This window comes from Opisthocomus hoazin, chromosome Z, assembly GCF_030867145.1.
Source record: "Opisthocomus hoazin isolate bOpiHoa1 chromosome Z, bOpiHoa1.hap1, whole genome shotgun sequence".
NCBI classification, from domain to species: Eukaryota; Metazoa; Chordata; class Aves; order Opisthocomiformes; family Opisthocomidae; genus Opisthocomus; species Opisthocomus hoazin.
The window spans coordinates 24,940,194-24,954,186 of record NC_134454.1 but is presented as its reverse complement, the minus strand read 5'-3'; the positions used below and the strand labels follow the sequence as shown (position 1 = coordinate 24,954,186).

At 36.2% G+C, this 13,993-nt stretch overlaps 1 protein-coding gene across 5 annotated transcripts in view; it reads right to left on the bottom strand.

The window, feature by feature from the left end:
- CNTLN (centlein) overlaps positions 1 to 13,993 on the bottom strand; it is a 217,891-nt gene that overhangs the window by 132,883 nt on the left and 71,015 nt on the right. For all 5 annotated transcript variants that reach the window (XM_075410639.1, XM_075410640.1, XM_075410643.1 and 2 more), the window contains exons 8-9: positions 13,308 to 13,470; positions 1,764 to 1,958 (exon numbers count right to left, since the gene is read on the bottom strand). In XM_075410639.1, the coding sequence (XP_075266754.1) occupies positions 1,764 to 1,958; positions 13,308 to 13,470 (358 nt within the window). The remainder of the gene's footprint in view (positions 1 to 1,763; positions 1,959 to 13,307; positions 13,471 to 13,993) is intronic.

Here is a 13,993-nt window from a genome sequence, read left to right as displayed (position 1 = left end):
TTTTAAAGGGAGAGAGAAATCTTACAGATAAAGAATTGCTTTAATTATGAGAAGTAATAGCAATAAATGCTTAGTTTACTCAGTGGGAAAGAGTCACCTGTGGTGTCCCACATGTTCAAAATATATAGGAAGGTAGGAGGTTAGTGTAGTAACAGAATTTTCTACTACTACTACACTATTCAGGATAATAAAGAAAGACAAATGCCAATGCCAAATATTTACACCAGGTCCATATGGGACAAAAAGTGACTGTATAATTAACTGTCCCACAAAGTCCAGGTTAGAAAATACAGGTGTTGTACACGAAGGAAAGCATTCTAAAATCACTTCACAAAGACAACAAAGGCCTCCTTAACTTCAGGAAATATAATCCAGAGATATAATAAAAGCTGTTATGGTAAAAAAAAGAAACAGTCTGATAAACTGCAAAAAAATCCTTAGAGCAATACAAGATGATGCAAGCAGAATGATCTATTCAGAAATACAGTCTGAACATTCAAAAACCATGATCCAAAGCTGTGTTTTTAGCAGAAACAGCTTGAAACTAATTTTACGTTTATAATGTTTCAAAAACTTCATCAAAATCTTCTATAAGAAAAAAAACCCAGCTATTTCTAAGATTCAGAAAAAGATCAAGAACGTATCAATAGGTAAACAGTCTGCAAGACAGACTTAAAAGAATGTATTTTACCACTTGTGAAACAAAATTGTCAGATCATTAGATTGAGGGGAACTTTAAAAATCATACAAAATATGAGTTAAGAATCTTACAATAAACAATACTCTGAATAAAGTTAGAACATTAACTTCGGAATGACCATCATGAACACATCCTGCACCCTGATTTTTCTGGTTTACAGCAGATTACTACTTAGACAAACTTTGAGGATTTAAACACTACGGCTCTTCCAATTTTCAAGCTCCTTTGGCCTCACAAACATAATCCTTGGTTAGAGATCTACCTTACCCACCCACACTAAGTGAAGTTTTGCATTTAACAAGCATTATCACCTTAACTATTTTCCCTTCTCTCCTCAACCAAGGGAAAAAGTGCGAGTAGAACTGAAATGTGTAGGCACATCGCTTTGACAAACCTAAGGAAGAAACTAAGCAACAGAGTTTACAAAATCATTGTAGGTGGATCATTTCAAAGCCTTTCAAACTCACTTGTAAGTTATAAATTGGCCTTTAAAAAAGGTCAGAGGTATACAGGTCAGATCTGGCACACTCCTAAAGTTCAAGGCCTGTTAGTGAAAGCAATGGATTTATTACAATAGCTCCAAATGGCACATTAAAGCTTAGAAAATTTTAGACAAATGTTTCCCCAGCATAGCATTTTCTCTAAATCTGTGATCTAATGTTTAGTTGCGTGGTCAGGAACAATGAAACAAATCAGGACCAATACATTTCATTTTAACAGAAATGCAGGAACTGAACAATTTTTTTCTAGGGATTTGTTTTCAGGAACAAAATCACTTTGGTTTTATTTTTATTTTTGGTGTCTTTGTTAGAGACTATAAGTAAGAGCCTTGTTGAATACTAACACCATTTCTCAGTTTTTTTCCCAGGACAGATTTAATTGTGAAGAACCGTCTATTAGCAACGGCAGAAATAGTTACACTACTGCAGCAGCTAGCTGTGTAACTATTTACACAGTTTTTAAAAAAAAACAACAAACTGCAATTTCCTTTAAAAATGTCTGGTACAGAAGCTTGATTTAAAATGAGAAGATACAACTTTTACTATTCTACAAGTGGACTCACCTGTATTTCACATTTTGGAGAAAAATTGTCATGTACTGCATTTAAAGCATCACGAGCCTGCTGAAGTTGCTCTTGTAACTGACAAATCTTTTGATCTTTTCCAAGTAACTGATCCTGAAGAGAGGTACAGCTTCGCTGCAGCTGAATTTCACTTGTTTTAACAGTTTCAAAACATACGGTTAATCCATTATAAAGCTATGAGAGGGAAGAAGAGAAATAACAGGATTAAAAATAACTTCAATGTAGACAGCCATATAAATACAGGAGGAAAGTATAATGTAAGTAACTTGTCCACAAAGATCGTCCTCTCTTTTTTACATTATGACAATTTTTTCACACTTGTCCTCCTGCCATGCTCTATACATTTGAAAACAGTGATTGCAACAATCACCAAAACTTTAAATTTGAAAGACATTTTTCCAGAAAAACACAACTTCCAGTAGAATATTATCAGTTTCAGTTGCTTTTTTATGTCATTTATGAATAGAAAGGGACATCTAAAAATCAGGATTTATTTTACTTCTTGAACAGTTTATATAAAATACAGAAAGTGGAAAAGAAAAATAAAACAAATCGTATTGAGATATGGCAAAAAATGGAAACATCTGTCTTGGGAATGAAATTAAAGGAGCAAGAATACCAAATACTATCCTTGTCTTTTACAGTGTAGTTTGATCTCTTAAAACTAACATTTTTAATACAGCTTGGATAGCAACACAGTGAATCCACTAATGCCTACTGCATTTTGTATGAAGTATAAAATGGTTGTTTAAATAATTATTCTGTGGGAATTTTTTTTGACAGTAACTGTAAAACCCAGAGATTATTTTAGAAGTTCTTATTCCTGGCTGTTGCTCAATGGTTCTTGCTGAAACCAGAATATTATATATGTTCTGCAACCTCTTTAGAAAGATTCCATACGCAGAAAGAATTTCTAGAACTACATCTAAGTAATAACCAGCAATACAAGTCATCTAACTGACAAAGAGAACATATTTTGCAAGAACAAGAGAACTTAACAAGCACACCATTGCTCCATTTTCACCCTTCTTTTGCCATATAAACTTCTGAAAACTATTTAAAACAAAATCAGCTTTTTATCAAAAATACAAAAAAGTTTGAAAAATAAACCTGTAGTTGAACAAACAACAGTACAGATTCTGAAGGAAAAACATATTTCTACAGCTTTACTATTTAAGCACACATTCCTCTCCATTCGATTGTCCTTTTTTTTCTCAAAATAAATAATAATCCCTCCAACTATTTATTCTACCATAAATAATCTGTAGAAGGCATGTATTTCCACAGCTGACAGTTTTCTTCACAAAACCCATTTCTGCCATTCCATCCAAAAGAAACCAATTAAACACGAAAATCAGAATTTCTAAATCTATCAATAACGTTTATAAGTACAAGGAACTGACACAAGTAATTTTTTCTTGAAAAACATTCTTTTACTCTTCGTTTTACTTTTTGTCTTGTCAGCTTTACTTAAATGATATACTTCTTTCTCCCTTTCATCTGGTTACATCACTTAGAAGCTAAAGCCTTTGAAAAACTATTATCTCAACTTTCAGATTTGGAAACCGTCTACCTAACACTTTGTGAGAAATCTGGAAACAACAATCTCCCTTCCTTTCCTTGTTCCTGTTATTGCTACTTCCATGGACTCTCAAAATTCACTTAGGACAAAGTAAATTACTTCTTGCCTGTTTCCAAAGCAGATCAGAGATCATGCCCCTCACGCAAAATTAATTCAAAGTCTGGATATATTGATATTTCAAATGACTCTGAGTCTTCAAAATTAAACTTTTACACCGAAATTTCTGTGCCTACTGACTCTTTCTTATATATTTAAGAAAGCTTACATCATCTCTAGAAATGCAAGTTCAAGATTAGCTAATTTTTATGGAAATCAGTAAGTATCTCACAGGAGAATAAACAGTTCATTTATCAAAAACATGCATTTTCAGATAATGTCCTTCCAAACGAATGGAATATCAAGACACAGTTACTTCCAGCTATAACTATATAAGCTCATTAACTATACCACACTGGTATGACAATTTGGTGGTTTTACGACTAGTAGCACTTAAGTGGTCGTAATTATAGTATCTGAAAGGTAACATCCTAGTAAGATGAATGGAGAACATCAAAAACATGATGCTTTTTTCTAGCTGGCAGCCAGTCCCCTAATGTAGCTAATGGGTATTTTTGGTAGTCAGCATTTGTCAGGACAAGACAAATAGCATGTCTTTTTATTTGCATAAACTTTTCCAACCTTTCCTGTTTTGAAAACAGCAATAACAAAACACATCTATTTCAAGCACAAAACTAGATAAAAGCTATATGCAAGAAACAAATTCACATCATTCATCTTTTTACACTAAGGCTTATATATTTTTTTAAACAACACCAATGTACTCATTTATAGGACACAGATTCTTTTTTTTTTTTAAGGTATGGAACATGAGGAAATTTCAAAATGAAAATTATCTGTATGAAAAGAAACAGGTTTATCTAGTGTCCACAGATAACTACAACAGCTTCCGAATTTCCATTTGGCTCCCTATCTTTCCATTTTTCATGCACTGTTTTGTGGATTAAATACATGCTTAATGTTTATATGGGATTATTTTAGGGTTTCCTGCTCATTTCTGACCCTGTTTTAGAAGATGCACCACATTCAGTCACACTGCAGGAAGCACATTCCAGAACATACAGAACTGCACAACATGGTGAAACAGGTCTATCATTAATAAAGGTACAGAAAGTCAGGTGTAGAGTTAAGATGTAAAGTGGAGATCAGAGGACTAGGGACGGAACATTGAGCAAAATCCAAAAGAAAGACAAAAATATTGTAAATTATTTATCTCAGATCTAGCAAGCTTCACAGAAAAGAGGAGTGAAATCTTGACTGTACGCAAGTGAGTGGTTATACCTTACATGAATGTCAATAAGACATGAGATTTATCCAGGAAATTGTTTAATCCCCAAGAAGAGTTACAAAAAACACCTATGTTTACAAGATAGAAAAGAAAAAGAAAATATTTTCAGTCATTCTTTATGTATTTTATGAAATTTTGTAGTTGGAAAAAAAAAGGCAACAGCCAGAGACACAAAACTCTGCTCTGCAGAAAGAGTTGCACTTACTGTATTTTGAGAATCTCTTTCTAATGCCTCAGAGCTGTCCTTTCTCTGACAGGCAATATAGACTGTTATAGGTGAAGGTACTTAAAAACAAATAAAAAAAGATTAAAAGTATCTGAAATCAGTACACTGTAATAAATTCACTCTATATGACACAAGAGCATTATTTATCAGTCAGGAACGAAGAGTAACTTAGCTGAGTTATAAAAAATAAAGTATCTCATATTTCTCGGCTACCCTAGCAATTTCCCATACTGATTTAACTTATTTTACCAGAAAACACTTTTTGGTAGATCTCTGAACAGTTAGTTAACACAGAAAACTTCATCAGAACAACAGGTGTGCTTAATGTCATCAAGTAACCTAAAAATGCCAGACCAAAGCTAGGACTTCCAGGAGAACCAAAAGATGAGACTCTAAAGCCTGCCCCTACGTGACAGAAAATATTTAACAGCCTGATAATGGTGGAGTACTGATATACATCAAATATGTTTGATGGCAAGATTAAGCTAGGTCAGACCAAGAAAAGCTGAGAAATTCCAACTAAACATAGTAAAACTAAATAATTTACCCATGCTATGTATTGCATTGTATGTTAGCCAGAATAATGGTGTGACTGGACAAAACTGCAGAGTGAAACAGTTGACACATATGACCAACACCAGCATTATACAAGTGTGCAGGAGTTATTTTAAACTAGGTTTAGACTGCTCCAGTGTACTGAATGCCAATTAACAGCCAGGACACATTTTTCAGTTCCAAATAATTTCCACTTCCATAATCAAAAAGGTATTTAGTTAATGGTCTCACAGATTTTGCTATAATTATCAACTAAAGCACAGAAAGTGGGGAAAACCAAGAGACTTCCTACAAAAGGATACTCCTGCAAGGAGCTAACACTAAGGTAGCTTAATCCACTAAAATGCAACAGTAGCCAATTACATACACAGGACGTAAAATAAATATTCTCTTACATTAAATGTTTTATCTAAATGCTCACACCCTAAAAAGTGGTGTTACAGAGACCTGAGTAAATGAACCTGAACTTATAGTACTACTGAACATATAGTAATGACACAAATTAAAAAGTGTCTAAATTAATACACAATAAAACTATAAGGGAAAATATTACAGCACCATTGCAGAAATGCATATCACAAGATCATGAACATTTTAACAGAACAAGGGCAGAAATCAGCTGGAGAAGCACTCGTACGAACCTGAAGAGGCACTCCACACAGATTATATACAGCACATTCATGGTGTTTAGTTTTAAAATGGAAAAGCAGAGGTAGAGTCATTTTTTTAAGATGAGAGACCATAAAGCCTACCCATGATAAAAGAGAAAAAAGTCAGACACAAGTGAGAGGTTAAGCAGAAAAAAAAAAGAAAGTACAGAATGGATGTAAGTAAGACCAGATAACATGCAAGCAAAAGCTACTAGTACTAGCTAAAAAAGAAGCAGTGCTTTCCTCAACTTCATAGTAGTATATAACTGCAAATACCATAGTTGTTTTGGAAATCATGTAAAATGGATAACTCTACCAATATACCTTCTCAAAAATAACACAAGAGAACATAAAAGAAAAGGACATTTCAGTCTTTTTGATTACTGTTGTTACTGCAAAAATTCAAACTGATGAGTCTATTTACTTCAATGAATCCAGGATTTCCTGTTTCCTGACTGATTCCCCCGCCCCACTAATGTGGCCTTCCAGTATTCATCCATCTAATCAGTTTTGTGCAACTCCTTGTCTTCTGTGGCTATCTAATGCTGGGGTTTGTGTATTGCTTTTTTGAATATATAAAAATTTTGAGACATTTCTTTTAAAAAGACTATTTATGAGCAACAACATCTCTGTGAAATGCTACCAAACCCCGTTTAGATTTCTTCTCTCTATATAGTGTACTATCAGAGAACATTCAGAAGGCTTGTGAAGAACAGTAGTCCTAGTTAATGCAGAAACACGTTAGTAATTCATACAGCAAACAGTATTGTTTAAAATCTTCTACTGTGGGACAATTCTGATTATACACAAAATTCAGATATATTTAAATCTTCTCATTCTAACTCAGATCAAAATTGGCATTACTCAAAAAACATACTTAAGTAAGCTTAATCTTAAGATTTTTCACTTTTTCTTCATGTACAACTCCTCTTGCACTCTCACCACTTTACGTAATTTCTTTCATCTCAGCTCTCATACTATAAAAAAATACATTATCGTTGCCAGAAACAGTAAGACAACAGTTTGCAAACATTAGTGACAGATTTAGAATTACAGATTATTTACTTTTTTCCCCCAAATTCGAAAGCATTCTGCAGATACCAATCTACACTATTATGCACAGGAACTGTAGCACACTAAGAATACCAGTACAGGGTTTTTCACGCATGAAAATCATCACTTATGAGTGCAATCGATGGCCTTGCTGGACTTGTCAAATGCAAGACAAAAGACAAACTCACAAACTCGGACTGAGGCGTCTCTCGACTGAGGTGTCAAGAGCCCAAGAGCTAACAAAGGAAGTAATTAACTGGTGCTTATCAGACAAAAGTGAGAGGGGATAGCCCATCACTGTAAACTCAGTGATCTGTGGGGCGCCGTGGAGGCTGCGCAGCCAGAGATTGCTTCAGAGATTGCTTTAGATAAAGCACAGATGGCCCCCGAATACACATATCAAGATGCCCGCTCCGAAGGCGTGTCACACTGCTGAGTCCCGCTTCTGACACATGACATTCCATGCCAAGAGCCAATCGATACACAATAATTGACTTAGTCCCACCTCCAAACATATAAAAATTGGCACTTGAAAACTCTCTTTGGGAGGAGGAGCCAAGCGAGAACTTCACCTGACGGACGGGTCGACGGGCCTGAACCTCTCTTCCCCCACCAAGAAGGGACGCCTTTTTGGTAAGAGTCGCGCCTCTGACTTTGTCAGACGTATCCCCGGGAACACATTGTTAACTAAAGCACTAAACCATCACTTTGAGCTCAACTTTTGTAGACAGTGAATTTATCAACGGCAATTCCGAATCTGTGATAACTGCCGCTTGAATAAATTACCTATTGTTTCAACTTTGCGAAACTGTTTCGGTGAAAGTCCTTGGAAGGGCTCTGGCAGGCTAGTTGAATCTGAGAAGTGGCTACACACTTAACCCTGTAGACATAAACCGTTGACCAAGTCTGGGATTAGGAGTTGATCCAGCCGCACCCAGACTCTCCTCTGAGAGAGAGTTTAGAAAGCAAGGGGGTCTTCTCTGAACCTCGTGACTCAACGGGAGGGCTCTCCTTTTGCCGCTTATCGGACTCCCCTTACCCCCCCTTTAACACAACAGTGAGTGCAGAGTTTATCACCCTGAGAGAACCAGTCTACCCAGGATTTCTTCAGCTTTAACCTGTGGGCACATCTGATGCCAAAATCTACTTGTTAGTGTGCAACCAACTGTAATGCTGTTTGATATATAAGAAATAAATAGACAAACTTAATTAACACACTTCCCAACAACAGAAAACAGTATCGAAGCTTAAACTAAAGTGTGAGATTAAAGATCTGAGTTTGTCACAGCTTTCACAGATGGACTACAAAAATGATGATTCATTTCTTACTGATGTGGGCTCCAGCACAGTTGACTGGACAATTAGTTTCTCTCAGCTCTCATGTGTGAAAGAACTTTTGTTTTTCATTACAATTTCATGGAGAACCTGCATTGTTACTAACATTTACCCAACTATGTGGTTTTAGTTTTGTGAATTTGATGTTGCTTACATAAAAATAAACACTTCTTTGTGATTTTTAACTATGCTTAAAGGTTGTTGCAGTCACAAAAAAACAATGGAAGTGGTAATTTTTAACTTTAGGATGGCAAAGCCAGTAACTTGCCTTACTGATTACAATTTCTCAGGCTTGAAGGAACACAAATTCTGTCCACACACTGACACACCATGAGCAGAACTAGCATAGGCAACTGGAGGCACAAAATCAACCGCAACATCCAAAAATGTATCTGACGCTACCCAATTTTTATTCACTTTCTGATGCATTTAATGTAGACTTCTGCAATGCCTCATAACTGAACTCTCACTGCGTTTTCTCGCTATGCCAACAATCTAACTATTGAGCAATGCTTTTGTTCATCACAGACACGTGCTGTACCACTATCCACAGTGTTCTCTGTTCGTTGTTCCAGGACACGAATTACGATTTCCTATTTAATGACAAATAATGGTATTTCCACTTCACTAAAAGGGCCTTCCACTAGGAGATTTTCAATCAATAAGATTAACAAGGAACCTAAAGGCCACACCAGATCAAGGGAAAATACTACATTATAAAAACAAAGGCCCTAAACTGTAAATTTCAGAAAACTGTGATATGCTGGCTAAGGCGTTCAGAATCTCTTCTTATCTTATTATCCCTAGTATTGATTGAAGTCTCTCCACCTTGAAATTGTTGGTGAGGACAAATCTATTGAGTCTTATTAAATCCAGCACAGGAATGAAGTCCCTGGAGCATTTGGGACACTAAAACAGATGCTATACATTTTAGAAAAATATTCCTTATCCTTGACAATGAGAATTACAGCTGCAATATCAAAGAGATAACAATTTGTTTCCATAAATGCTCTAATGTAAAGGAGTTATGGTAGAACACAGCACCCTTAAAATTTGTACTTAAGAAAAGAAATGGTAGCGGTATGTCAAGTCAATGCAACTTGACAAAACAGATTACAGATCTTCATGTGCATGCTACACACTACAGCTAGACATGGAAGAGAATTTGTGGTCCTCAGTGGATTCACACATAACCCAATGCAAGTTCAAAACCTTGATCTGTTTTATCAGAAATGTTTTTTCTTTTATTCAGTCTACTGTTTCGTACTACATATTAACATCAGCACAAAGAGTGGTTCTTCCTAAATGGTGGACTGTGAAGTGGAACTTGGAATATGTCAGCCAACTACACTGCCTGAGCTATAGCGTATACTGCCTATCTGACCACTAACAGAGAGGTCATTGATCTTGCTGTAAGAGACAATATATCATAGGATGTACACACTGATAGGCTCAATGCCATTTGGAGCAGTAGGAAAATTCTCCTTTGTGAATATGTCTATGGAATAGCTGACACATTCTTATCTAGTTGTTGCAGCCTGCATATTATTAATGCACGGAAGACAAAAAGAACACACATTTGTCTGCAATAGTTTGCCTTTCTCATTCAAGGGAAAATCAGGCACTTCTATTATTTTCATAGATGCTGAGTTTTCCAAAGGCCTCCTGTGACTTCAGTGGGACAGTGTATCTTGTGATTTGGAAAATGCATGTTACTTTGAAGCAATTACAGTAGGGTATTTTATACAATTCTTCTAATTAGAAGTATAAAACAGGATTGTCATGATAAAGGAACTCCTTTTCCCTTCTGAAATTCGCTCAACTCAGTTTGCCATAAACATTATTAGGTCTATTCCACTCTGATGTAGGGAACTGGTTTTTGGTTGGGGATTTTTTGATGAGTTATTTTTTCCTTACTTTTTTATAACCTTTTTAAATAATATTTTTTAAACATATTTTTACAAAAAAAACAAAATAACATATTGTTTCCAAGTGCATTACATACTTTTACAAGAAGACAGCTTATCGCTTCCAGAATATTATTCGTTCAGAATATCTGAGTTAGCTTTTGCTGGTTTTAGAGGCAAACTTTACTCCTTCATGTTTGAAAAATATTGCATTCAACACCTCTAAACCAGGAAATTTTAGGGCCATCTGTGAGCTGAAGCATTAGGCAGCTATCAGAAAAATAAGCGGATCTTCAAAACCACACTATTCTTGTTCTTGTTATATGATCAGCTAAGCAGAAGTCTTAAGTCCTGGTAAGACAGAACAAGAACGGTGAACCAGCTCTCTGAAGCAATCCTGAATTTTGAGCCAAGTGCACTTTAGAAGCATCTTGCCCCTACAGCTATATAGTTGACCCATCATTTTTCCATAATATGTAAGTAACGTACAATAGCAAAATTATTTTTCATAGGACATGTTAAACTCTTTCCTGTAAGAGTTAAAGTAAGCAACACTGGCAAAATCACTATTATGGAAGTAAAGTGACCTTTATAAAGAGTTTTGTCATGCTTTAAAACAGTCTCATGAAAACCCAGTTTTACTTTCTTTCACATGTTGTGGAACTAATCTGGAAGAATATTGCCTTATAAACACTGATGAAGAGAGTTCATGCTGTCTTCACTTGTGCCATTTCTTTTTCTTGAGTGACTCAAAGAATCCATCTAACAGTTGTAGAATTATTGACTGGAAAATGAAAAACAAAAGAAAAGGCAATTCCTGATATCTACATTCTGTATTTTTTTTAGTTCTATAATTTACTTTGTCTTGCTTCAGATATGTGGAACTCCCCCTGCCTTCTACATGTTCTGAAAAAACTTTGATGTATGTCTACCTGTAGCTTCGCTGGGCTACTACTGCAGTGAATAAAAGACTTCACATCTATTGTGACTGCAGTCCATGATAAACTTGTCCAGAATTAAGTAGTTCTTACTTAATTCTGTAAGTAAGAATTAAGATTGTGCTGGGTACTATATGCTATAAAATGTTAACCAAAAACAGGGTTAGAAACCCAGTACTGATTCTGGCCTGACTTAGGCCCAGCTTCACAATTTATCACAAGCTGCATACTCTAAGTAAGATGATAAACAGAAACACCTGTATTTTGGAAAAGCACTAACACTACACAATTTGAGAAAACAGTTCCAAGACTGGTAGAAGGGACGCGAAAGTTGTATATACCTTGTCTTCTTCCTTCTCATCATTTCTAAAAAGGAAGGAAACGTATCTTCTGTATTTCTTACAGACTGAAAAACACATTCAGATAATTTGCTACACTCAAAAGGAGAAATTGAGTAGTGCACATGTGACAGCTCTTTAGGGTTAGTGTTTTTCCTGGTATTCATCAAAAATACTAATGTTCTTGAAATGCAAATATCGTTAAAATTTTTTGAATTAGTTGTCCATTTAAAAAGCTATTATGGCACCAATTTTTCCATTTAATTTTGATAGAGCAGGTTTTTGCATCTTAAAACAGTAAAATGTGTGACAGTGGTTTGACAGGCCTGAGGGATGAGATGCCATCCAGAGGGACCTGGACAAGCTTGAGAAGTGGGCCCCTGTAAACCTCATGAGGTTCAACAAGACCAAGTGCAAGGTTCTGCACCTGTGTCGAGGTAACCTCCAGTATCAATTTAGGCTGGGGAATGAAGGGACTGAGAGCAGCCCTGACGAGTAGGACTTGGTGGTACTGGTGGATGAGAAACTCAACGTGAGCCGGCAATGTGCACTCACAGCCCAGAAAGCCAACCGCATCCAGGGCTGCATCAGGAGAAGCGTGGCCAGCAGGTCAGGGGAGGTGATTCTGCCCCTCTGCTCCGCTCTGGGGAGAACCCACCTGGGGTCCTGCTTCCAGCTCTGGAGCCCTCAGTACAGCAAAGGCATGGACCCATTGGAGCTGGTCCAGAGGAGACGGCAAAAATGATCAGAGGGCTGGAACGCCTCTCCTATGGGGAAAGGCTGAGGCAGCTGGGCTTGTTCAGCCTGAAGAAGAGACGGCTACAGGGAGATCATATTACTGCAGCCTTCCAGTACCTGAATGGGGCCCACAAGGAAGCTGAAGAGGGACTTTTGACAAGGGCATGTAAGTGATAGGACAAGGAGTAATGACTTTAAACTAAAAGACAGTAGATTCAGACTAGATACAATGAAGAAATTTTCTATGGCAAGGGTGGTGAAACACTGGAACAGGTTGCCCAGAGAGGTTGTAGATGCCCCATCCCTGGAAACTTTCAAGGCCAGGTTGGACAGGGGTCTGAGCAACCTGATCTACTTGAAGATGTCCTTGCTCATTTGCAGGCGGTGATGGACAAGAGGAACTTTAAAAATCCCTTCCAAGCCAAACAATTCTATGACTCTATGATTCTATGAAAATTATTTGAGATATGCATAAATATATCATTTGCGAGTGAAAGGAATTTCTTCTCCCAAATTATCAACAACAAATTGGGAGAATTTAGTAATCGAAAGCTCTAGGAGAGGAAGAAGAAGAAAAAAATTACGTAAAGAAATTTATATGCTTAGCAATTTCCTCCTATTTTTCATCAGATGTAACTAAATTTTAAAGGTTTGTCAATTCAATGTAAGCAAGGGGCCATATATGCTGGGATGTAATTAGGCCAATAAACTCTATTACCAACCATATTTTGGTAACAGCAAAGATCCAGAGATCTAAAGAATGGAACACCACAGAGTGCTTTGATTACTCTGTCCATTGATATTGTACAAATGGATATTAAAATGAACCCTGTGATCGTAAAGTAGAATGACATACTTTTTGATATGATATTGTTTCAGCAGTGTGAGCATCTTCTTGGTCTTTCAGTACTTTTTGTGTATTGGTATTGAGATCCTGAAGCTGCTTTATCAGCTCAGCCTGCTGTGCTGTATGTTCAGTGTTTTGTCTGTAAAGATTCTGCAGCTCCTGTAACTCCTTCCTGTGCAAAACAAGCAATAAAGAGAAATTAGGAAAAAGAACAACAATGACCCCCATTAAACAGCTGTGTTCAAATAATTTTATTGTACATAATGAGATTCTTATTTTCATTTATTTTTCTGTCAATTGCCTTATAAACATTAGAAGTTACATAAAAAATATTTATCACATACTTCTGTGAAATATCTACAAAACAGTTACATTTCAAAATGGAATGCCTCTCAATTTCCCTCTTATGCTCTAACTGCTCTAAAATAAATGGATTTTCACTACTGCATCATCACTTTCTAATCAATATTCAGTTAACTCTTTAGCAGTAAGGATCAGAATGTAAAATATTTAGAACACATGGACTGTAAAGTAAGTTTAATCCTTTTTTTTTAACTAAAACCACCACAAAAAGATAAAGTTTTTCTTAACTTGCAGACTATGCGCAAAGCAAGCCTCTTTTCTGAAATGCATCTCCTCCCTAGACACACAAAGTATGTCTGCTTATAAATTACTTTTTGTCTGCAGGTACAGCA